The sequence below is a fragment of the Pholcus phalangioides genome, unplaced genomic scaffold, assembly GCF_987345545.1.
Source record: "Pholcus phalangioides strain wild (caught in Gottingen) unplaced genomic scaffold, Ppha-v1.0 ptg000005l_1, whole genome shotgun sequence".
NCBI classification, from domain to species: Eukaryota; Metazoa; Arthropoda; class Arachnida; order Araneae; family Pholcidae; genus Pholcus; species Pholcus phalangioides.
The window spans coordinates 2,438,133-2,463,277 of record NW_028301598.1 but is presented as its reverse complement, the minus strand read 5'-3'; the positions used below and the strand labels follow the sequence as shown (position 1 = coordinate 2,463,277).

General features: G+C 38.3%; 1 protein-coding gene across 5 annotated transcripts; it reads right to left on the bottom strand.

The window, feature by feature from the left end:
* Positions 1-560: 560 nt before the first annotated feature.
* On the bottom strand, positions 561-21,663 carry Coq2 (ubiquinone biosynthesis protein COQ2, mitochondrial). 5 transcript variants are annotated; one of them, XM_089232098.1, is made up of 9 exons: positions 21,044-21,663; positions 19,412-19,578; positions 17,695-17,816; positions 14,045-14,130; positions 10,954-11,087; positions 10,565-10,753; positions 2,439-2,568; positions 2,223-2,289; positions 561-838 (listed from the first exon to the last, which is right to left on the bottom strand). In XM_089232098.1, the coding sequence occupies exons 1-9, from the start codon at positions 21,381-21,383 to the stop codon at positions 760-762; spliced, it is 1,314 nt and encodes a 437-aa protein (XP_089088224.1). In that variant the 5' UTR covers positions 21,384-21,663; the 3' UTR covers positions 561-759. The 5 variants fall into 5 exon arrangements, with proteins under 5 accessions (XP_089088224.1, XP_089088229.1, XP_089088227.1 ...); XM_089232103.1 differs by lacking the exon at positions 21,044-21,663 and adding an exon at positions 19,687-19,828; XM_089232101.1 differs by lacking the exon at positions 2,223-2,289 and having other exon boundaries at positions 2,506-2,568.
* Between the last annotated feature and the right edge of the window lie 3,482 nt (positions 21,664-25,145).

Genomic DNA, 25,145 nt, shown 5'->3' with positions numbered 1-25,145 from the left:
GAATATGGAACAGTCTTCCATCAGAACTTGTATGTGCCTCCTACGCAAGATTTGCTTCCGCTATTGGGGATTTCGACCTGGCTCCGTATGCGAAGTGCTTCCCGTACTGACTATTTTTTTTTTTTTTTTCTTCCAGTATAAGTGCATTTCATGCCTTCTGGGGGTTATTGTAAATAAATAAATTTAATGAGATCCATCAAGGGCCCCTGGAAATGAAAACTTTTTACGTATACGTGAAATCTCCCCCAATGCTCGACTTGATACTAAGAGTCTTGCACTGAAAGAATGCATGCTTTGAAAACATAGGCTACTTTTTTTCAATGCATTTTCTATTTTGACTGAATCTTTTATTTTATATGAAATGGTTCAAAGCATTTCAGAAAAAGGTACATCTGAAAAAATATTCTGAGGTGAACATGAGTTAACCAGGCCTTAGTGAAAGTAATTCTGATGATTGGTGAGAAAATTCAGCTCACAACGCAGTTATTTTATGTTAGCGCATGTATTCATATCAGCAAAAATGTTCTGAATCTCTATTTGTTAGCCGAGGTATCACTGTGTATACTTATAGAATCAACTTTTATTTCAACACTTGTTACAATTTTACATCTGATTAAGAAAATGTCAACCATCATTTACTTTCAGGTATTAGTGCATCTCTCATAAAATTTAAGACTTATTTTTCTTTTCTAGATGTTCTTTGGCCCTTTCAGTAGCTCAATACATTTCTTGTCTAGGTACATCCTTCAGTCAGTGAATTTAATTCATGTTCACTTCCACATTATTGCAGTAGAATTTTATTCTCAGCTTCATGTTTTTGCTTATCCCAGAAATTAACCTATTGCACAGAAAGAGATAGGTATGCACCACACAATAAAATATAATCAGTATATAAATTGTTACTTTATGTGAAAATTTGCAATATTAATATAATTTTTTAAATTAGTTTGTTGTGCTTAGATTAACACAGATATCTGGCAGAATGCCTAAGCATTATTCGGTCAAATCGAATATTTGGCAAAAGGTCCAAATTGGCGAATACTGAATAGTAGCCATATATTCGTCTCATCTCTAGTTTAAACTATGGTCACAATTTTTGGATAAGAGATCAACATGGATTGGTTAAAACCAGAATTTAACCGATCCGTATCAATCTCTTATCCAAAAGTTGTGACTAATGTTTAAACCATGTACTAGGCCAAGGCTAGCCATGGATACTCGGAAAGCGTGATGGTGTCTCACAGAAAAAAGGTCTCTATCCACTCTTTCAACTGAGAAAGTAGATGGAGATGTACAGCACACAATGATCTGCAAATGGGGTTTGCTGTCTGTGATGCATCAAGTACTGAGATCTGCGCAGAGGGGTTAATACACCTTCACTTTTTAGTGAATGAACCAATTAACCCTCATGAACTTGTTAGTTTTTGATGCTTATTAATTAGTTAATTAGCCACAATTAACATATTGGTTCATGATGCTAAGTAAGTAATTATCATCACTATTACTTAATAACTGATTTAAAGTTCAGTTATTAAGTAATAGTGATGATTATTACTTACTTAGCATCATGAACCAATATGTTAATTGTGGCTAATTAATTAAATAATTAATAAGCATCAAATCATCTTGCCGCTGTGGTGGTCGAGTGGTTATAGTGACAGACTCGCGATACGAGGATCCGGGTTCGAACCCCACAGTGGTGGTCGGCTGAAGTTGGTTTTCTGTGGTTCCCAACTTCAAGGCGCAAATGCGAGCCGATCTCCCTGTTAAAAAGTCTCGCCACAGAGAGCAACAGTCCTACAACGATAAATCATTCAATCATAACACTTCACTCATAGTTAGAGGGGAAAAAAAAAACTGGTGGCAGATGGCAGCACTACACATAACAAACATTACACAGAAACAAACTTTACGTCAGGTTGCACTACACGTACACGCACATTCCCGCATGTACCGATTCGTTGGGGGTTTCGTTGGGTGGGGGTTGCATTTGGGGTGTAGCAGTAGTAGGTAGGGCCTCCAAAAAATGGCTCGGGGATCCATGATGTTCTTAAGTCAGCCACCTCGTTGGGCAATTTGCCTGTTGTGGCGTTGTATTTGTATTTGTATAAAAACTAACAAGTTCATGAGGGTTAATTGGTTCATTCATTAAAAATGCACTCTGACTTGAAAAGTCTGAAATGAAAATGTTTACAAGCATATTAGGGCTTTTACCATCTCACCTAGGCAAAACATCGATTTTACCATCTCTGGGCCTCGACCATGACATACTTGTGCATGTTAAATAACCTAGAGAAATTTTGCAAAACGTCAACAAAATTTATTAGAATATTCAAAAATAATAACTATTGAACGACACTAGAAAGAAAATCACGTTATATGTAAAGCAGGTGGATGAAGCTTTTCTACAGAAAGTTTGTCACATATGCTAGACTGACTTCTATCTTGTAAGTATCCCTTCAGCCAAGTTCCGCTAATAATTCCCAAGAATATAATCCAACCTACTCTTTGATTTGATTTGAATTTCTGCCAACAATCTTCTGGACTGTCTATGTTCAGCGAGTTTATCTGAAATGGAAAATCAAAAATTGCTTCAATTAATACACAACAGCCTCGAGGTGATTGAAGAAATAACTATTTCTCAGTATCTTCAGATCACAATAGCATTGCTTAGTAACATAGACCGTCGCAAAAAAGAAAATGATAACCACTAAAATCTATGATGGGTTTATGCCCCGAAATGCATCTCTGCACACCACATGCATAGAAGAATAAGAAATACAATTTAATTAGAGACATGAATCGATACAGGGGGTGAACAATCCCGTTGTCCTTAGAACTAGTTTTTTCCTTACACGCACTGTTTGTCGTTATTTAACAAAAAAAAGGGAAATTTCCGTACTCCGCGCTCGCCTTTTCCTAAATAAGGAATTTTTTTTTCCTCGTATAACGACAAAGAGGCCCCTCTTGTTAGTTCGTAACGACAACTTTTTTCTCTGTAATAGCTGCGTGATCTGTGCTCGAATGCAAGATATTTTCGATTCAAAAAATTATCCTCGTGGTTTTCCATGCTATTAATGCTTCATACACGCATTTAATGTAAAAAAAATAAAATATATTTAGGCTAACGAAAAATACAGCCAGCTATGCGAGGAGCTTGAGCCGAAGACAAGAGTTGCTGTTGAGTGGAAGGTAGGTGTTAACTATGAATAAAATAAATTTGCTTTTATTTTTCTTAACATGACATTTCAATCATTTTAAATGATTATTGATGTTTTATACATACTCGAGGCTTTGAGAGAAAAAATCCTACGACCGACCTCGTTGTAAAATATGTACTCACAGGGTAAACTAGGATTTTTGCTCCCCGGGGCAAACATACTTTTTCCGCCTCTACAACTGTAAAATTTGATAATTTTATAACAGTGTTTTTTGTTACCTCTTAAAATTGCCACCCCTAAATTTTGCCGCCTGGGCAATTACCCCCCCCCCCCCCAGTTCCGGCCCTGTGTACAGATAGCGAGATGATCATATATGCAAGTTATATTCGCAAATATTAAAATTAAATTCGTTCATATATAAACATGGAAAACATGTTTTATAATAATAATGTATTATGTTTGATCTGTATCTATAAGGTCACATTTTATATTTCTGTTAGCACATATTTTCATGCCCTTCCCCTATGAGATATAAGCATAAAAACATAATAAATTATAAAGAACATATTCTTTATATATTAAAGGGTCTGTAAAGAAATTTAAGAAAACAATAATTGTCTGTACTACTGTGTTATACTTATTAATTATTAAGTAGGAACACTGTTACAAGTGTTCAATTTAGTTGTTCGAATGGTATAATTTACACTTGAGGTAAATGTAACCGTGTGACTGTAATCCATACCAGTTTAAGTTAGATACAAAATTCCTTTCGCAAAAAAGCAAAAATGGGAGGAAAAGCTTTAGCAAAATGCTACAATGTTAATGATTGATGGTTGGATGTCTACTCATTTCATACATCCTGCACGCATTTTTGCAAAAGTGGCTACTACTACTTTTGCATTCTAAGATTTTCTTTTGCATTTTTTGCAAAAAATGCAAAAGAAGACCTGATCTTAAACCCTGATCCACTCAACTGCACGTGCACCTTGTACACATTCGCTTTGCGAAGTGTGTGTATCCTGAGTGTATGTGTGGGCTCTTAATACATTTGTTGTCAGAGTTATGCTTGTTTCATGTTTTTGTTGGTGCTGTCATCTGTCCTTATTTCAAAATGAAGATGGCAAATACTTGAATTTTCAGGTTATGTTAAAATCATGTGTTGAAGGTCTGCCTGCTCTACAATTACGGCTACAAAATTTCAGAAAAAATACAATAACAGCACTTGAATTTTACAGTAAAGCTGAAGCAAGTACACTATGACAAAACCATCTGAAATTTTGTTCGAAGTTCAAAAGTAACTATTACACTGTTTTACTGTCCATACATGAACCTCATAAACATTCCTCTTGGGAATTTCTAACGAACAAATACATGCAGGAACATGTTTAACTACTAACAGTGGCAAAGCAAAACTTGCTTGTTTTGTGTTACACTGGTGCTGCCATCTCTCTCTCCCATATTTTGATAATAAGATATGACAAATGCCTGAATTCTCATGTAATTTAAACATTGTGTTAAACGTCTGCCTGTTCTCTACAGAGGGAATTTTCCAAATGGGACACCAGCTCGCATTCATGTCTCCAAAAGGGGCTGCATAATTTATCCTGGAAAAAGTCTATATAAATTTAAACAGAGAGAATTATCACAAAAAGATTTCTACATTACAGCACTGCAGGGCTGGATAGATCTATATTGCCCCTATCTACATGACCGGGGTAATGACAATGTAAAAATTCCACTCGAGCATGTAAAAAATCCTAAAACATGTTTAGGATTTATGGTCTCGAAAATAGGAGGGGGGGGGGTTCTCTCTTATACAAGGAGAGTATTACATACTGCTAAGGCTAAGAACATCATGGGAGCAGTGAGCAAAGCGACGAATGAGAAGGAAGAGAAGCAAGATGAGAATATAGCTGAGAGTAAAGAACATAGCACACATTAATGTAGCAGAGAGTATCGAATAGAAACTCGCAATCAGCTTGGTTTTTTAATTAAAGAATGCTTAAAATTTTCATAATTATAAAAACCATTGCTCAGACAACTGTTTAGAAATAATAGTGTTGTGTGAATATCGCTATTTATAAATATAACTACGGAAATATTAATCATATGTTGGTCTCTTTCCTCCCTACATCTTTTCCCGCGGAACTTGAGTGCGATCACTTCTCAAAAGATCAATAATATTTTCTACTAAATTTATCTGTAAAAAATTGAGAAAAATATCAAGTTTGTTGCAAGCAAAGAAAAAAAATACATATGTAATTTTCATATTGTAGGACTGTTCGTGGCGCTGTTGCAATCTATATATTTCACGCTCTTCACTGTGTGAATACGCTTTTCCAGTTGGGTAGCAACTGGCTGCCTTAACATTTTAACCAGATTTTAATTTTTTATTATTTTGTTAAGTTTAAATAATGTTTTACTAATGTTGAAATAAATATCAAAACTGAATTCTGATCACATTCTTAATTCTTGATTGCAAATATTTTTATGATGGAGTCAAATAGTTGATGAATAGATGGATGAAAATAATTTAGTTACCATCATCAAGTTATACTGGCGATTGTTAAAAGTTTATCAAAGCCCCCCCCCTTACCGTTCAAATTTATATTATTAGAATAGGCGGGAGGATAGAAGTGGACCCCCCCCCCCCCCAACCACTTGAATAGCTTTATTTGTATGCATATTTGTTAGTTTAATTTTTTCACACAAGAAACATATTTATTGACACACAAAAATCCAGCATAAAAACATTTGGTACGCTTCCAGTATGGAAATATTGACGTTACACCAAAAATAAACAAACAAATAAAACTTGAAAACTTTTCCACAGAAACATACATGATTTTTTAATTCAGACTACTCAAATACATTTTCCCACACACGGTGCACGATAAATTGGCTTAAAACTCAAAATATAAATCATTTTTGGTTTGGTTTTAGGCACATGTGCACGAAAAACGTTTTATGGGAAATGTATGAAAGTTATTCTGTACTAGCTGTTTCCATTTGATCGCCCACACCATTTTGAAGCATGTCAAGAACTTAACATCAACGATTCTGATGACATTTTTTGCCTTATTACTGCTTTTAACAGCGAAAACGAGCCATCTTGAAACTACACACAAGCAAGCAGAGCAGCGAAAACAAAATATCTTGAATGCATTGCTCTTATCGCAGAGTTCACACCCTGCTGCAATGCATGCCACTATACACAGGTGCATTAGAATCAGTGTGTTTGATTTCATTGCTCGAATCTCTTCTCCCCTTGTTGCTTTGCTCTCCGTCTTGCTATGTGTGCAACCTAAGGAACAGTGGTATTTTCGTCATACTTAACTACGGACATCCTTCAAAGAAATGAAACTTGGGGCATTTCTGGTAGACATTTTGAAGTATTTTTATAATGCTAAATGAAACAGATTTTATGCATGGCAAAAAAAGAAAGAAAGATGCTCCTAACAGCAATCTATATATATAAAATTAATTTTCTGTATGTCTGTGTGTGTGTCTGTTCTCTATAAAAATCTACAATTTTAGATCGATCATCACCAACTTTTGCATATATACCAAATGGGACCCGACTTGAATGATAGACTATTTAAAAAGTTTGTCAGAGCAGGGCAAATGCCCCAAATGGGTAAAAAAACTGTCAGGCAACAATGGTTTTTATGCCTCAACAATCACTTTCGGAACATTTACTTTAGTTACCGTGGTTCCCTAGCAATGCGTTTCAGACGTGTATATGTCTTTACAATGGTTTGTCACTTCTTCAATGCTGTACGTATCTGTATAATAATTTGACTTTATAATGGTTTGCCAGTTTTCAATAGTTGTCAGAATCATCATCAGCATCCCTTCGAGGGTCAGGCACAGGATGATCCCCATAGAAATCAGTGTTAACTGAATGAATGAACGCCAGGGTCTCTGCCACCGGACTTATCCCGGCCGAGATCTCTTCCAGCCCAGCTTCGTGGCAGAGTCTGGAACAAAGTGAGTGTGTACACCTAACAGTCTGAGTGAGTAGCTAGTGTTGTGTATGATATTTCAGTGCTGCCATCTATACTTCAAATTGTGAGTGAAATGTAATGATTGAATATTTGTAACGTTGTAGGCCTGTTGCTCTCTGTGGCGAGACTTTTTAACGGGGAGATCGGCTCGCATTCGCGCTTTGAAGTTGGGAACCACAGAAAACCAACTTCAACCAATCAGCCCGGATCCTCGCATCGCGAGTCCGTCACTATAACCACTCGACCACCACAGCGGCAATCAGTGTTAACTGTATAAATGCGGAAATTTAGTGGGGGGTTTTCTGCCACATCAATCATTTTAAAAATTGTATCGAATTCTCGATTTCTGAAATATTGAATTTGCTTAGAGATATACAAACCCCAGGACATTAAATATCAAGTAATTATCCGGACCTAATTTTGAGTTGGATATCCATGCAATAACATTGATTTCAACCATTTATTTACATCTTCTCAAGCTCGAAAATGAAAACGTGTTTGTATTGTCTTTTAATATTCAACTGCATAAATTCATATAGTTTACGTTTCAAAATTAGTTATGGGCACATAAAGTAATCGAAGAAGTTCCACAGCTTTAACTAAGCATTTTTAGAAGCTGAAACAGATGGATAACTTGAGATCGAAATGCTTAGAGCCCCTTTAAAAAAGGAAAAAATATATGTATATATATATTCATTTCTACGTTTCTTTAATCTACTACATGTGTAAGCGTAAGAGGGTTCTCATACTAGGCGATTTCAATTACCCAGGTATTGATTGGGAGAACCTTTCATCTAGAGATCAGTATGAAAGAGACTTTCTTAAGTTGGTGCTCGAAAATTTTTTGTATCAGCATGTATCAGAAGCCACTAGGGGTACTGCTATTTTGGATTTAGTTCTTACTAGTTCTGAGGATCTTGTTGAACATGTTTCGTTGGGGAAGAGTTTTCTTCCAGTGATCATCGTATAGTCAGATTTCACTGTAACTTTTCTTCAAGTAAGGTTGATAACAAAAGACTGGTTCCTTGTTTTTGAAGAACTAACTTTGATGTTCTGAGAGGAACGTTAGCGGAAGTTTTCAAAGACCAGTTGGCAGAGCCGTATTAAGAACATCATGGGCCCCCGGGCCAAGTGGTTTTTTTGAGGCCCTATCTGGTAAATTCTGGTAAATTTTAATCAGATCTGATTTCTATGAGGCTCCTTGACTCTTGAGGTGCCCGGGTGAGCCCATGCGTTAAGATGGCACTGCCGGTTGGAATCAGTAGGGGCTGGTAAGTCAATGGGAAGAATTTAGTTTGAAGTTGTCCTCTGTTTTGCACGACGTCATACCCTTTGTTCGAAAAAAACGTGTTTGTACATCGCACCCTCTATGGTTCACGGATAGCGTGCGTAACCTTTATCTTGAAAACAAAAGAGCATTCAGAGAGTATAAGAGTGGACAAGGTGACCTATCATTGTTTACTGATAAAAGAAGAGTGTTGAACAAAGCGATAAGGGATGGCAAAATGGAAGTTGAATCTAGGTTGGCAGATAACATTGGCTCTGACCCAAAATAATTTTTTTGATACGTCAATAATGGATGTAAGGGGACAGTTGACCCCATCTCGATAGGAGGCTCTAGGTTAGAGAGCAATGTAGGCATGTGTAGTGCTTTCAATGACTTTTTCGCGTCGGTTTTTAATGGAGATAATGATATTCGATATACGGGTGTTGCATGGAGTAATAAAACCCTCAACAATATTCAAGTAGAAGACGTGGAAATCCTAAATCTTCAAACAAATGTATGTGCAAGCAAAGCACAGGACCAGATGATATCTATCCCTTTCCCTGAGGGATTGTGCTAATGAATTGTTGGGGCCAGTCGCACAAATATACAGGAGTAGTGTTGCTGAGGGTATCGTCCCAAGGGATTGGAAACTTGCTAATGTTGTTCCAACATTTAAGAAGAGTAGTAGAGAAGCTGTGTTCAATTATCGTCCAATGAGTTTGATGAGTTCCCTCTCAAAAATTTTGGAAATTATCATCAAAAGGCACTTTGTGAAGTGGATAGACGAGAATAATGTATTGTCGGATAATCAGCATGGGTTCAGGAAGGGGAAGTCATGTGTAACTAACCTCCTTTGCTTCTATGATCACGTGACGAAGGCTTTTGCCCTTATCCTTTTTTCCCTTTGGGTAAGGGCAAAAATGTAGATGCTGTTTACCTTGATTTCCAGAAGGCATTCGATCGTGTCCAACGTGGTAAACTCTTGAAGCGTTTGCACAAGATTGGAATTGGGGGCAACTTGCTGAATTGGATAGAATCGTGGTTAAGAGATAGGTCGCAACGAGTTATGGTGAACAGGAAATTCTCTGGTTAGACAGACGTCACAAGTGGAGTTCCTCAAGGGAGTGTCCTTGGTTCCATACTTTTTTCACTTTTTATCGATAAACTCTATCAGAGTATCGATGGGATTACAAGCAAATTTGCTGATGATGTGAAGCTAATGGGGGTAATCGGGAATCAAAATGATAGGGAGAACCAACCTAAACAGGATTGCAGCATGACGTTTAGCGTTGATAAGTGCATGGTCGCTCATTTTGGTTAGAACAACCCACGGTTCTCTTAAGAGTTGAATGGTGTCACTATCCCGGATGCAACTAGGGTCACCGATTTGGGAATTCTCATTGATGAGCGGCTTAGGTTTTCTGAACATTGTTCAGCGGTGGTCAAAAAAGCGAATAGAATGCTTTGTCTCATTTTCAAAAAGGTCTCTTCCCGTTCTCCTAAAGTCATTCTTCCACTTTTTCGAGGCTTAGTTTGTCTTGGACTGGAGTATGCTGTAAGGTTTTGGAGACCATACCTACAGAGGGACATAGACTTGGTTGAAGGGGTGCAGAGAAGAGATACGCGTGTCCTTATTGGCACACAGGGCTTGAGTTATGAAGAGAGACTTAATTTTTTGAATACGTTTACATTGGATGAATGCAGGTGTTGAGGAGATATGATCGAAGTGTTCAAAATTTTCAATAAATGGAATAGCTTACCCCCGAAGGTAGTAAATTGTAACACAATTGACACGTTTAAAAAGAAATACGATAAACATGTTGGGGTAAATCGAGAAGCTATCCATACTTAGAATAAGACAACCATAAATATTCTTTATGGGCATTGTATAATATTTTATCATATGTATATATTTGTTTACAATTTTTGTTAATTGTATTTTTAATTGGGTTGCTGTATTTTTGAAATGTATGACATCCATATTCTTATGGGGATCTTTTTTCAGCCACCTCGTTGGGCATTTTGCCTGTTGTGGCGTTGTATTTACATCTAGAGTTGTTTATGATGTGAGAGTTAAAATGAGTCATTCCAAGTGAGATCCTCTGTATATATGAAATAAAGAGACTAACTTGTTTAGCAAACATTCCAGCTGCAGTCGCAACAGCAGCATAATATGGCCAAGTCTGTCCAGCAAAATATCCTGAAGCCACAAAACACGTCGTCGAAGTTGCTGCGAACAGCGAAAGCCATGATTTGGTTCTTTCTTTGAAAAGCAATGCAGTAGATTTTACTTTAACGAGAACATCATCCACTTTATCCTGGAAAGATTACATTAGATTCATTTTAGAGTATCCAGAATGTATTTTACACTGCACTTGATAATTGATATAAATGTTTTAATGTATTGTTATTTTCTATTACATAACATCAAACATACAACTAGTTGTCAGTTCATTAATAAATGGCATCATAAATAAGCTTGAAAAGTTCAATAAACAAGAAATTTTTGAAGTTTTACCTGGTGTGCATATATCGTATCATATATCATTGTCCATGAAATACCAGCAGCATATAATGGCAATACTACTGACCAATTGCACGAGCCTTGTAAAGCTGACCAGCCTAGAAAAGCACCCCAATTGAATGTCAGTCCTGAAATAACATTTAAAAAAACACCGTAAATACACTAAGTCAGAAAAACTGGTAAGACAAGCGCATACAAATAAGGAAGAAACACAACCGATCAAGGTAACTCAATGCGATCAGCAGTGCCTATTTAGTACAACAGGTAGCTAGAGAACCTGTTAGACCAGTTTCTGCTGCTACAGTACCAAGTTATGATTTAAGTAGCTTTTAAGCTTTTTAGAAAGTAGATTAGTAGTCTGTGCTCGTGATATGGGACACAGCATTTCTTATTATCTAATAAATCTAACATAAATAACACATTAGAGCAATATACAAAGTCGCCGCTCTACCGCCAGAAGATACTTAACTACTGTTTCACTGGCATTGGCCAGTTGTGATGGAATTAATATTGTTTCAATACAGCTACTAACAGTGTTCATTGCTCTTGTTAATGCAGGGCTGGAACTGGTGGGGTGGGGGGAGCAAAAAGGTGAGGCCACTGCTTAAGTTCACAAGTTTCCACGATTGCCGAACCTCAGCTCTTGTGATTACTTTTTATGGGCATATCTCAAGTCAAAGGTTTTTGAGACTCTCCCAACAACAATGCAGGACTTAAAAGTATGGATTAAAGAAGTTTGTGCAATAACACCAGCAGTACAAATGATATGTCAGTGACAGGGCCGTCTTAAAAGCATCATGGGGGCCCCCTCAGGCCCAACAATTTGTCTGAGGCCCTACTTGGAAAATTCTTGTTCTTTGTTAGTTCTCTATAATTTTTGTAAGGTTCCGGACAGTGCCCGGGTGGGTCCATGCATTAAGAGGGCACTGGTCAGTGATAATTTTTGTATCAGACTCAGATATATGTGTATAAAATTATGCTTGCCATCGTCCTGGAGTAATATACAAAAAGTGAAACTTTTTCTGCTTTTATACTTGCATGCTCCATTTGTGCTTTTAACATTTGCTGCAATAATTGAAAAAAAATTTTCATACATTTTTTAATACCTGAAGAAAGTGTAAGTTTGGCTGCCCCACCATGTAGTTCGTATTATGGACAACAACATGATTTCAACGATGATCAAGAAACAACAAAGGAATCTAATGAAACAGTTTTTAGAAGAAATCTTGTGCAAATCTGGTTGCAAGGAAACAGAAGAAAAAGATATGTGAGAGGAAAATGTAATCATTGGACTCCAACAGCCATCAAATTTTCAGATTCAGAAATTGTTTCCAGTTTCAACTGGCAATGACTCATCTTTGAGTGACAGATTATCTATTACGACGCTCCACTTTTGAAACTGCTCTTCATTACAAGGAGCAGCATCATAATGCAATCGCGGCACACATGTTTCTGAGATGATGGATACGAAATGCATCGTCCACTAGGTACCTATACGTCACTTCCTCGAATTGAGATGGAAAATTTTTTTACGTGAATATGTAATTCACCATCAATTAATTATGTGTGTGATCAGCACGTATTCCCAAGAGATCTTTACGATCTGTCCAGGGAATTTGTTGGTGTTAGCAGACATCCATGCCCGAACTGGGATTCGAACCCAGACCTGCGCAGTCAGAAGCAAGCTCCCTAACCACTGGACTGCCAGGCGGCATGATTATGAGGTATAATCCTATATTCAGTGTTCATTTATGTAATATGTGTTACAATACACAGAATTTATGAGCTTTTGTTTTTTTATTAATGATTCTTCAATTTTTTTTCACGCACATTGTCTTTTTACAAGAGCTGTTCAGGTTGAGCAAGTTTTTGGATTAGTGGGGATTCTAGTGCAGTGAATGATCTTTGGATACTACAAGGACGTGCATAGCAGGGTTTAAGCTACGGTGAAAGAAAATCTTGGAATGTGAAAGTAGTAGCCACTTTTGCAAAAATGCATAAAGGAGGTACGAAACGAGTAGACATCCAACCATCAATCATTAGCATTGTAGCATTTTGCTAAAGATTTCCCCCCCCCCCCCCATTTTTGCTTTTTTGCTAAAGGAATTTTCTATCCAGAAATGAAACTTAATGCTTACTTAATGAAAAAAATAAACCAGACTCTATTCTACTTAAATCACTTACCTTAGAAATTCAACCTGGTTGCCCCGAGTTCCCTCGAGCAACCACATTGACATCCGGCTTAGTGCGGATGCCCAAAACATAGTATTGCTGGGATCAGAATTCCCAAACTTAAGCTATCCACAAGCTTAGGCTCCCATGGTAGCTGGGTTAAATGAGCAATTAGCTGTCGCTGTTGGGGTATTACTGGCTAAGAGCTGCCACAATAATGCTGGTTAGGTCATTTCATGCTTTTCAAAGAATGTCCTTCAAAATGTATCTGTGCCATGGTGTTGGAGCAGTCCGCTTAGATTTTTTAATTACACATGAACAAATAAGGGTGAATTTTTTATTTGATTCATACATTTGCTCCCAATTTTTTAAAACGAATGTGTCTCGTCACCCCCCCCCCCAATTCACCAAAAAAAAAAAAAAAAATTCCCACTGTCAACCCAACCCATAGGGTCCCGTGCTGTATCTGTAGCTTCTATTCCTCTCCTGGTCTGTTCCATCACCCACTCTCTAGGAGGAGAACGAAGGTGAAGAACAAGTTTTACGAGAACGTCATCTTATCACAAGGAATTTGTTCAATTTGCTGGTCGATTTTTTTCACTTAAATAAAAATATCTGCACTTTTTAAAAAATTTAGAGCGAAAAAAAAAAGATGGAAAATACTCAATTATTTATCCTAGAGGCAGATATAGAATATGGCACAAAGGTGAAACACAATATTGAAAAGAAAGATTGAGAGATTATTTGCCTTTGTAGTCTAGGGCGTTCACCCGGAAAGTGAAAGGATGTGGGTTTGATTCCTCGCAAAGGCAGTTGAATTTTCTCTCTTTCCAGAAATTCATCTTCGCAACAGCTAGTTTTTAAAAACCTTTATAATATTGAAATAGCCTACTAATGACTAATTGAAACATACCCAGCATCAACTGTGGCCAATATGAAAATCTCTTGACTAGAGGATAAGTAACAACCAAGAACAGAGAGCTCGAACCCAGGACTATGCTGAGGATAGGAGAGAAAAACAGTAATTAAGAAAAAAAAAGTTTACCATATACATTAGTATAGTAATAATATCTTCTAGAACAGCCGTTCTCAACCTTTTTTTTTACTTGTGGAGCCCTTTTTAGTACAAAAATTCTATGGGGGAGCCCTGTAGGCCAATTTTTTAATTATTCATCAGAGTTATTGATTTATATTTACTATTTAAAAATATTTATAATTATTTTTTTTCAATTTTACTGGTTTATTTTTATTTTCTTCGAGTGGCTGCAGAGCCCCTGGAGAGTGCACAAGGAGTTTCAAGGGCTCCACGGAGCGCCGGTTGAGAACTGTTGCTCTAGAATAGTGTTCTTCAACTGCTAGTCCACAGACTGCTGGTCCATGGGAGTTTTCTACCAATGTGAGAGAAATTTAAACTGAAAACTGAAATCTGCCAATGTGCTCATTATCTGAATAGCTTGTTATTCGAATAGAACTTTCCCATAGAAAAGAATGGAAACTCAGATAATTCATTCCACAATTATTCATTCCAATCACATAAAAATTACTAATAAAAACAGCATTCAATAACTAATTAAACACAACAATAATAATATAATAAGTAATACGATAATATAATAAGTAATACGATAATATAATAAGTAATACGATAATATAATAAGTAATACGATAATATAATAAGTAATACAATAAAATATATACCTACTTTATAATATAAAATCACAAACTCGAAAAGGGCCTGTTTCTAAGCAACCAAAATTAGTGACGATTTTATGTTACGGAAATGGGTGACGGAAATCTGTTACGTTTTTGTGTTACAGAAGTTGGTTACAATTTTGGATCAAATATTCATTTAACTGTAGCACATATCGGGACCCATTTGATCCATCGGGACCATGTTATGTGCATGTACCGAGTGGCTCCTACATCCTACAGCAGAGCCCTTAGGCTGGAATTTAAATGGCAAGAACCCAAACCAGCTTTTCAGGGGCCCCTCTGTGGTTAATTTATAGTGTGAAAAATCAAAAACTGATAAGAATTGTTGTGGCCTCGGTCAGCCCTGCCCTTGTGGGGGGGGGGTCATGCAGATATGTATGTATATGTATAATATACATACAACAGCAGTGCTCCCAACACACAGGGTCGGGGTACCCGGGGGAAAATTGCACGTATAAGTTAAAAGCTTTAATTTCCAGGGGCCCTTGATGGATCTTTGTTTTCTTGCTGCTTTAACGTTGAAAAATTTGCGATAGCAAAAGCAAAAGATATATCCAGTCTGGGGACCCCATAAAATTTTCGAATTCGGTCACGAGTAGTTCCATGGGTGGGCCTGGATTTTATTCGTTGGTAAAACGAATACAAATGAAAATTTTTCATGGCACTCACACCAGGGGATGACCGACAAGCTTCCAAGTCGGGGGGCCCCCATGTTTACAGGTTTCATTTTGGAGGCCCTGGATGAATCTTTCTTTTCCGTTGTAGAATTTGCAACAGCAGAAGCCAGAGATAAAGCCAGTCTGGGCCCCCACCAAAAGTATGTGAATTGGTGTCCCGGGTAATTGGTTGGGGCCCTGGATTTTATTCGTTGGTGAAACGAATACAAATGAAAATTTTTCATGGCACTCACACCGGGGGATGACCGACAAGCTTCCAAGTCAGGTGGCCCCCCCCCCATGTTAACAGGTTTCATTTTGGGGGCCCTGGATGAATCTCATTCTTTTCTGTTGTAGAATTTGCAACAGAGCCCACGATAACGCCAGTCTGGGGCCCCACTATGCGAATTGGTGTCTCGGGTAATTGGTTGGGGGCCCTGGATTTTATTCGTTGGTAAAACGAATACAAATGAAAATTTTTCATGGCACTCACACCAGGGGATAACCGACAAGCTTCCAAGTCGGGGCCCCCCATGTTTACAGGTTTCATTTTGGGGGCCCTGGATGAATCTCATTCTTTTCTGTTGTAGAATTTGCAATAGCGGAAGCCCGAGATAAAGCCAGTCTGGGCCCCACCAAAGTTTAAGCTACGGTCATATTTTTTGCAAAATGCGAAAGAAAATCGTAGAATGCGAAAAAGTAGTAGCCACTTTTGCAAAAATGCGTACAGGAGGTAGGCAACGAGTAGACATCTGACCATCTAACCATCAATCAGTACATTAGGGGTCATTCAAGTATTATGTCAGAATCGGGGGGGGGGGGGTTTCTGGATGGATTTGCTGACTTTTGATGGCGGGGGGGGGGGGGTGAAGGTTGCTTACATCATCAACCCCGTTTTTTGAAGATATGAAATATTCTAAGCTGCTGACTAAATTTTGCTGACAAGGGGTGGAGGGGGGTCAGTGTTTTGCTGACTTTTGTTGATAAGGGGGGAGGGGTCAAAAATGGCTAAAAATGTGCTGACTTGAATGGCACCTTAGCATTGTAGCATTCTGCTAAAGCTTTCCCCCCCCCCATTTTTGCTTTTTGTGAAAGAAATTTTTTATCCAGCTTAAACCCTGGGCCCCACAAAAAGTATGCGAATTGGTGTCCCGGGTAATTGGTTGGGGCCCTGGATTTTATTCGTTGGTAAAATGAATGCAAATGAAAATTTTTCATGGCACTCACACTGTGGGATGACCGACAAGCTTCCAGGTCAGGGCTCCATGGAAATGTTTACAGGTTCTAATTTGGTGCCCCATTCGGTGAGATACCATTTATAGCCTAAACTCTTGCTTGTGTGCACATTCAGTTTTTTTTTTTGACACAAAATAAAGTGTTCTGGACTCACGAAGCTGAGCTGGAAGAGATCTCCACAATGGGGTAAGTCCAGTGGCAAAGTTCTGGCATTCATTCATTCCTGCTCGTGTGTGCAAAAGAGACCCATCGCTTCATCTACCATCAACTCCTAGACATTTTCCACCACTAGTTTTTGAATGTCATCCTCATGCACCTCCAGTTACATGGTCTTGCCCAAGGACACAATTTCTTCGACAAATGTTGGCTCCTGTTCATAAGCCAGCCCCTCAAAGTCACATTCAATAATGCAATCAGCCCACAGTTTTCTCCAAGCAGAATTTGAAAATAACTTCAAGCACACATAGGCATGGTTACAATGCTACATCTAGTTTTGTATCATAAATATTCACACTCGCAGGTGTGTTCATTTTCCGAGTGAGGCACACTTACCGGAAACTGTGGGAAGAATATTACACACAATTCCATAACACGTGTGGACGAAAGCAAAAAACCATCAACTCAGTTGTGATAACGTAAAAATAAATATGTGAAGCACAAAATATTCATTCTTACGTTCCACGCTAATTCATTTTTTGCCTGTCCAAAGCAGACTATTTCTGTCATTGCCTCCAGTCTGAAATTATTTCATTATTTTCACAGATCTGAAGATATGAAAAGGTTGAAGAAAAGTGTTCTAGCATGCGAGATCGCGTCAACTTTTTTACGATATCAAGAGCCAAAAGAATCAGGAACATTACCATTACCAGTAGAGGTACCTTTCAATTGCACACATACACACGTTGAAATACGCAATATATTTACTAAGACAATAAAGGAATTGAAACAAGAAACATACCTGTACAAGTTGAGCTGAAGAAGAACTAATAGCGCCAGAGACAACTGACCACCCAGCAACATCCAAGCATCTAACATGGTTATCTGACCGGACGCTAGCGGTCGTTGTTTTGTTCTTGTCACCTAGGCACATGATCAACTAATTAGATTCCATGGCGAAAAATTGCATACTTTATTGATAACCATCAAAGTTGAATTTGTAATTGTTGACAATTTCATTTAAATTTGAATTAAAGATTAAATACAGGTGAAAAAAATTTTCAGCCATATAGAATTTTTGCATGCTAAAAAGTGGCAGAGAAACCTGTTAGTTTAACGAACTCAATCTCAAAAATACTGGGAATCGCTATTAAAAATCAACTGGCAGAATGGATGGAGGACAATAACTTATTGTCGGATAACCAGGATGGTTTGGGGGGAAAGGGTGAATCATTTGCAACCAAACACCCTTTGTTTAGGATCACAGCTTTTTTTTTAATACGAATAAAAATAAGGACATTGCCTATCCTGATTTTGGAAAAGCATTTGATCGGGTTCAAATGGTAAACTATTGAAGTATTTAAATGAACTCGCACAGCATAACAATTGGGATGTTGAAATACATTGATTCATCATTGCAGATGTTGTCATGACCCCCCAGGTAATGCCTGGGTTGGCCCATGTGTTAAGACAGAACTGAACTGAATAGGTCACAGAAGTTCGTAATGTAGTCCAGCTTCTCAAACTTTTTGTTCCATTGCTCCCTCCTTCTTCAGAAAGTTTTTCCCCCATCGCTCCCAAATCACACCAACCCATAGATTGAATCTTATGAGAAACAATTCTAGGTTGTTTTTGAGTTTTGGGAATTTTTTTGCCCGAACAGGTTTGTGGATACATTGAATATCTTACTCTCTGATGTCCTATATTCTACCACCGCAGACATGCTTAAAAGAAAACTAGATATACATGGCGGAAGAAATAAAAAAAGCTCTTCATACTTAGAGGCAGATTTAGGGTTCTGCCACCAGTGGGATATACAACAAATTTTGATGTCCTTTACCCATTCTAATCTTGATCACCTATTCCTCAAGTCCTGAGCTATAGTCTGCTAAGATACACTCCCACCCCCTATCCTATGTCTCCAAATCCTTCTTTTGGTCATAGAGATGCTTGCATACTTTTTTTAGTCACTCAGATCACTTTCAGGTCATTCACCTGATCTCTTACTCTCATAGTCACTTTATTGCTTTACTGCCTGTGTGGTGTACAAATTTTGCCACCCTTCTCCCATTAATTTTTTTTTTTACTATCATTCCTCAAATTTGCTGCCCTGAGCTATAGCCCACTAAGCCCTCCTCCATAAATGCATCTCTGTATTTGGAATGGAAGAGGGCCTGGGTTCTAGTCCTGGAAGAGACCAGATGACTTTTCTTTCCACGTTCACCTCTGCATAAAATCCAGAAAATATCTGTTTCCTTGATATATTGGGATGAGAAAAAGCTGTCTATCTCTACCTACACCTCTTAGATGAAGCCAACCATTCTGCAAAAAACATCTTTGTTATATGTTTTTTCTTGAATTTCAGGTCGCTGTACTTGGGTATAACTAACATCCATATCTGTTACAGTTATTCTCTTCCCTTTTTAATTACTTTTCAGTCATCTTGTTTAACAACTTGCCCCCCCCCCCTAGTGATTGTTTTAAAGATGGGGGTGGCAATTTTGTGTCGTTTATCTTACTTTGACGTCAATGTCCTTGTCCCACATATCGTTCAAGATACAACCAGCTCCTCTCATTAAAAAAGCTCCAGCACCAAACAAACATATCCAATACGGATCGGGGAGGTGCCCTGGTGCCGTTGCCATTCCGATGCTCCAGTAACAAGGCCATAATAGTAACCACGTGCCTGCCAAAAGGAAAAAAAATTATTAGGTTTGAAGATTTAGATTGTATTACACGTACAATTAACTCCCGTCTAAAAAAAACAATGCAAGAAAATATCAGGTATATGCACCATCTAATTACGAGCATCCAGACGGCCATGAAATTTAGTGGATCTGATCAGTGACTATGTGGTTGTTGCTCCAATTATGGACCTAGCCACTACTCCAGGAAGACACCAGACATTGGACTTGAACCATATTTTTGTGTGTCACAAAGTGAATGCCTGAATCCTTGCAGTTTCTGAAACAGCTGGCCACTTCGTGAATCAGTCGAGGCATAAAGCTAGAGTGTTCACCCTTTAAGAGAGTGTGGTCACTTCATTGATTTGAAAGAGTGTCTCAGGCAACTTAATGAAGTGATCTGCAACGTACAGCAGGTCATTTAAGTGATCTGTAAATATGATGTGGGTGGTCACTCAACTGATATAGAAATTTGCTGCAGGCCACTTAAAGGCTCTGGATTTTGTGCCGCAGGTCACTCAGGTGATTTGGGAATGTGCCACAGGCCACTTGATTGATTTACTACTAAATCACACACATTCACCTCTGTCTATATTCCTTTGCTGAACTTCTAACAAATTGGCTCATGTTGTGAACCTAACATGAAGTTTATTTCTGAGTAATGATCGTTATAGTACTGTCATCTATTTTTCGAATCATGAGGGAAGTGTAATGATTGAAGATTTATACCAGTGCCTATTGTAGGCCTCTTGCGCTCTGCGGCAAGACTTTTTAATGGAGAGATCGGCTCTCATTTAGTGCCTTAACGTTGGGAAAAACAGAAAACCAACTTCAGCCGATCACCACTGCAACACAGGTAGGGTTCAAACCTGGGTTTTCACGCTATACACGTCTGTCACTATGATCACTCAACCATAGCCTCCATAAAAGTGGGGTTGACAGGGCTCTAGCCATAATTTTTTGTTTATCACCTCTTTGTCACTTTAGCAACCATTGTATAATCCCTCTGCTTAGATCAGTGATTCCCAACATGGGCGTTAATGCCCCCTGGGAATGTTCCAGGGACGGTAGAAACTGCGGGTATAACATAGGATCCTATGTGTTTGATTGCATTGGAGGCAGTGGGATAAAAAGGCTAGGAAACTGCGGCTTAGACACATACAGTCAATTCCACTTATAACGTTTTCCCACTTAATGAAACTTATTTTGGGGATGAGGGGTCTAAACTCTATTCCAAACTAACTATTACTCATTAAAATTTCCCGTTTAAAGTTTTTCCATGAAGGTTTTTGAAAAACGTCATAAGCAGGATCCACTGTAATCGGTGACAAATCATAGTACCATACATAATTATCATAAAGGCTCCCTGGGCACATTAATTACCCATCCCAGTGCTTTGGGAATTAATAGCAATGTCTGTGCCCAGTGATTTTCGGTTGCTCGCGCATCACATAAAATGAGGTTTACCAATAGGTTTGTCCACTCTAGTCAGTCTCAAATAAGGTTGAACTCCACCGGGCATGCTATTGACAAACTTTTCAATGAATGTTACTTCATTCGGTACATCTCGAAGCTTCGCCTTGGTGTGACACTTGTTTGAGAGCGTTGCTTTGCTCGCTGCGAGTACTTTCAAAGGCTCTTGAACAGGTAAGCTGTAACATGGCAACACTCTTGCGCAACTTGATAGCACCACAGCACATTTCGACGAATTTAAATGTTTAAACGCGACACGCTTCAGTGACAAATCGAGATTCCCATGGGAATAAATAGCGGCGAATAATTTTGATTTCGCAAATATCTTGGACATGTTTTTTTTTTCTTTTATAATTAATTTATATCACAGGTTTTAGACATCATCGAAACTTGCCATTGTTCACATCCTATTTCCTTAGTCAAGGTTATTATTGCGTCATTTAAACCGGTTTCCATTAAACAAGTTTATTTTTAATTAAATAAGTGTTTTATCAAAATAAATATTTCCCTAGAACCGGCATTTTAAAAATCATAAAAATAACCTTCTATGCATTAGTTCTCAAGCAAAAGGAAACATTTTCAAGCATTTTCATATATAAACAAAAAAATTAGTTAATGAGATGAAGGAGCAACTTGTAAACAAACAGCTGCTACTCCTCACATTATTACGATTCGGATGACCATACAACCTGTGTTTAACGGGACGTCCCTATTTTTTTCAGGCTTTATTTTGTTTTAATGAATCATCAGATTAATTAAAGTCGCTATACAGTGTGCCTCATATTTTTTTCCAATGCTCCAACCTGAGGTTATCAGCTTCGAAAACTGAAAAGGTGAACACCTGCGCGCGCATTCTCTGTAGTCACTTTCTCAATTTCACAACAGATAGCGCCACTGTATTGATAGTGGGGGGGGGGAATAATTTTCGCCAAATTAAACAGAACGTTAAAAAAAAAAAAAGACGACACAGGGAAACCTCAAACACTGATCAGTCAGTTTCACTTTCTTTATAATGAATTGTTCCTACCCAGTGGCGAATTAAATTCGGTCGAGGCCCCCCCGGGCGCAAATGGAAATATTGTCCCCCCCCCCCCTTAAATTTGCAAATAATGTGTAGTTTGGGTTTTTCGGGGCCCTTTAGAAGTTAAATTCGCCTGTGTTCCTACTGCCTGCAGGGCCGTCTTAACAGCATCGTGGGCCCCCGGGCCAAGTGATTTTCCAGAGGCCCTACCTAACGAATTTTCGAAAATTTCAGCCGGTTCTGATTCCTGTGAGGTGCCCGGGTGGGCCCATGCGTTAAGACGGCACTGACCGCCTGTTCAGTTTTGTTGCTTTTCCTGGAGCGTGGCGAGAGGTTTTCTTTGGCCATCAACCTCGTCGTTTAAGTCACACTTATTGGCATTTCCGAAAGCTTTCATAGCCTTATTAAGTTATGCCTTCAGGTGGTTTTTCTTTTTATACAAGGAATAAATTGAGGGTGTTGTTTGTATCTCTTTCCTATTCGCTTTATTTCCGAATGGATGAGGTAACACCGCTTCCCCCCCCCCTCCCTTTCATGGTGGCTGACAGAGCTCTCCAATCGTGGGACAATTACCATGATTTGTTTTTTCATGCTATAAATTTAGTATAGAAGGGTCCATGAAAGTCTGGCTTGGAGGCCCACCAAAGATCCCAACCAAGGAGCCCCCTCCCTTCTCAGTTTGATAAACAGCATTAGCTGTTGCTGAGCGAACAGTGGTATTCTCAAAATGGATGTTGCGGTTTTCTTTCTTCAGATCTGTTTTTTCGGATTGTCCTTTTCATATTATCCTGGAGTAAGCTGGACCATGGTTAGCTGCATACACACCAGAACCTGAGGGCTGAGGCTATTTAAGCCCCTCCCCCCCCCCTCAAGAATTAATGAATATACAGTGTAATGTGCCGCTCCCCACTCTTGCATGAGAGCTCGAGTCCCATATACATGGGGCAGCTTTCAACACCCTCGACGTTTTCTTCATGTGTGGCACCTTTGGTTAGCTGGGCATCTGACCTGCTTGACAGCAACTTGGGTTCTTGCATTCTGGGAATTTCGATGGCGATTGGTCAGTGTGTAAACAAGTGGGGGAAAAAATGTAAACACTAATATGAATGAAGAGATGTTTAAGAGTGAAAAAATTCCCCCCCCCCCACCCACAAAAAATTAAAATTCTGAAAACCTGAAAAGGAGGACAAAAGAGAACATTTTCCAAAACAGGACGCTTCATATGACATCATAAAGGAGGACCTCTGTTAATCCTATTCCAGCCATTCAAACTTTTTTTTGTCCCGTTTCTTTTCTTGTTTTCCGTATTCTTGTCGATGAAATATGGCCAATACCATGTTTTTCATATTCTTTGCATAACTTATGAAAAAATATTATTATGAGACCCTTTGATCTGTATTTCCTGGGGAAATTCCTGTATTTTCCAGTGATTTTGTCCATTCCTAATTTTTTTTGCAAAAAATATCCAGTTTATAAAATGAGGCCAATGCAAATTTTGATTCTTTGCTGAAATCAAGAATTAAAAAATTATTTTTCCAACTTATTATGTTATGATATTTTCACTGAAAATGTACTTACTGTATTCCCCCGCATTAACCAAAACGCCAGGGGAACAGCGAGAGAGACTAGCATGTGGAGAAATTCGAGTCACAGATTCTGAAATTCCTAAACATCATTTTTAAAAATCCATTGAATCGACTGAAACCGTGATCTGAAATTCATAGTTTGTGATGTTGAATATTGACGACCCCAATTTTAAAAATTTTTCTTGATGAATATATGATCACATTAAATTCGGTGCTTTCTCATGGATAACAACTATGTACTGTGGCAAACCCTTATACTTTCGAGAAATCCTAATTCATTTAATGCAAATCATAATATACTCATCCAACAATTTGTGACTTTTGATTCACTCTGTCAATGATGACACAAATATTAAAAATTTATATGAAACAAATATTTTATATATATATATATAAAACTAACTTTATGGTGCACTAGGGTGCCACAAGAGCATTGGAGACCATTCGGGATTTGTTGGTCTTCTATACACACACATTGACCAGAAAAACTGGTAACATCAAAAGTCATCAAATACATAGCCAGCCTTAAACTTCTCGAGAGCAAAGTTTGATCAAAGTATGATATCTATTTGGTCATAACTATTGAATCTGGGTCATGATGCAGGTTACACTAGAAAAGCATAGTGAGATCTCTCATACATGACCACTCACAAACACCAACCAAGTTGGCAAGCACATAGATATCGGAAAAGATGATGGCACTCTTCGTTATTCAAAGCTTTGAGCAAACTGGTTGATGGGAAACTGAATTCAGGAAAGAAAATTTCCAAGCGTCTCTAAGGGGAATCAAACCCATGTTCTCTCACATGACGAGTGAGCATGCTGGACCACTAATGCTATAGAAGCAACAAACTTCTTTCCTTAGAGCTTGTATGTACGAAACAAGACTGTACGTAGACAGTCAGACCTAACTCAGCCAACAGCTCACAAACATTCGCATTTGTCACCAGATGGCAACTTATCTTAAATTCAAACTAGTTTGTGAGCAGTTGGGTGACTGTTCATGTACAGTCCTGTTTCCTGCATATGAGCTCTAAGGAAAGAAGTTTGTTGTAGTATAGCGTGCTCATCTGACATGTGAGAGGATGTGGGATTGATTTCCCCCAAGAGGCACTTGGATTTTCTTTCCTGAATTCATCTTCCCATCGACTCGTAGTGTTCAAACCTTGATAAGAACATAGATAATTCACAATTTCTCTTGTATGAGAGAGCACGCGAGAGCAGATACAAATGACGTATGGCTACTCAGCTTGAGTTTACACAATAGATTCTGTTTTCTAGATTGATTCAGGGGTTTGCTCAGCCCATGTTGCAGAATAATGTGGGTGCTCAAGCTCCCACAGCACTGCAAATGACTCCCATCTCTAAGATGCTTCACAAAATGGTTGATCCAGATCAACTAACATAATAAACAACATTTGAGTAGAAAGATGCATTCAGAAGCGAATGAAATCCCATACCTGGGAAGAAGGAAATGTTCCGAGATGCT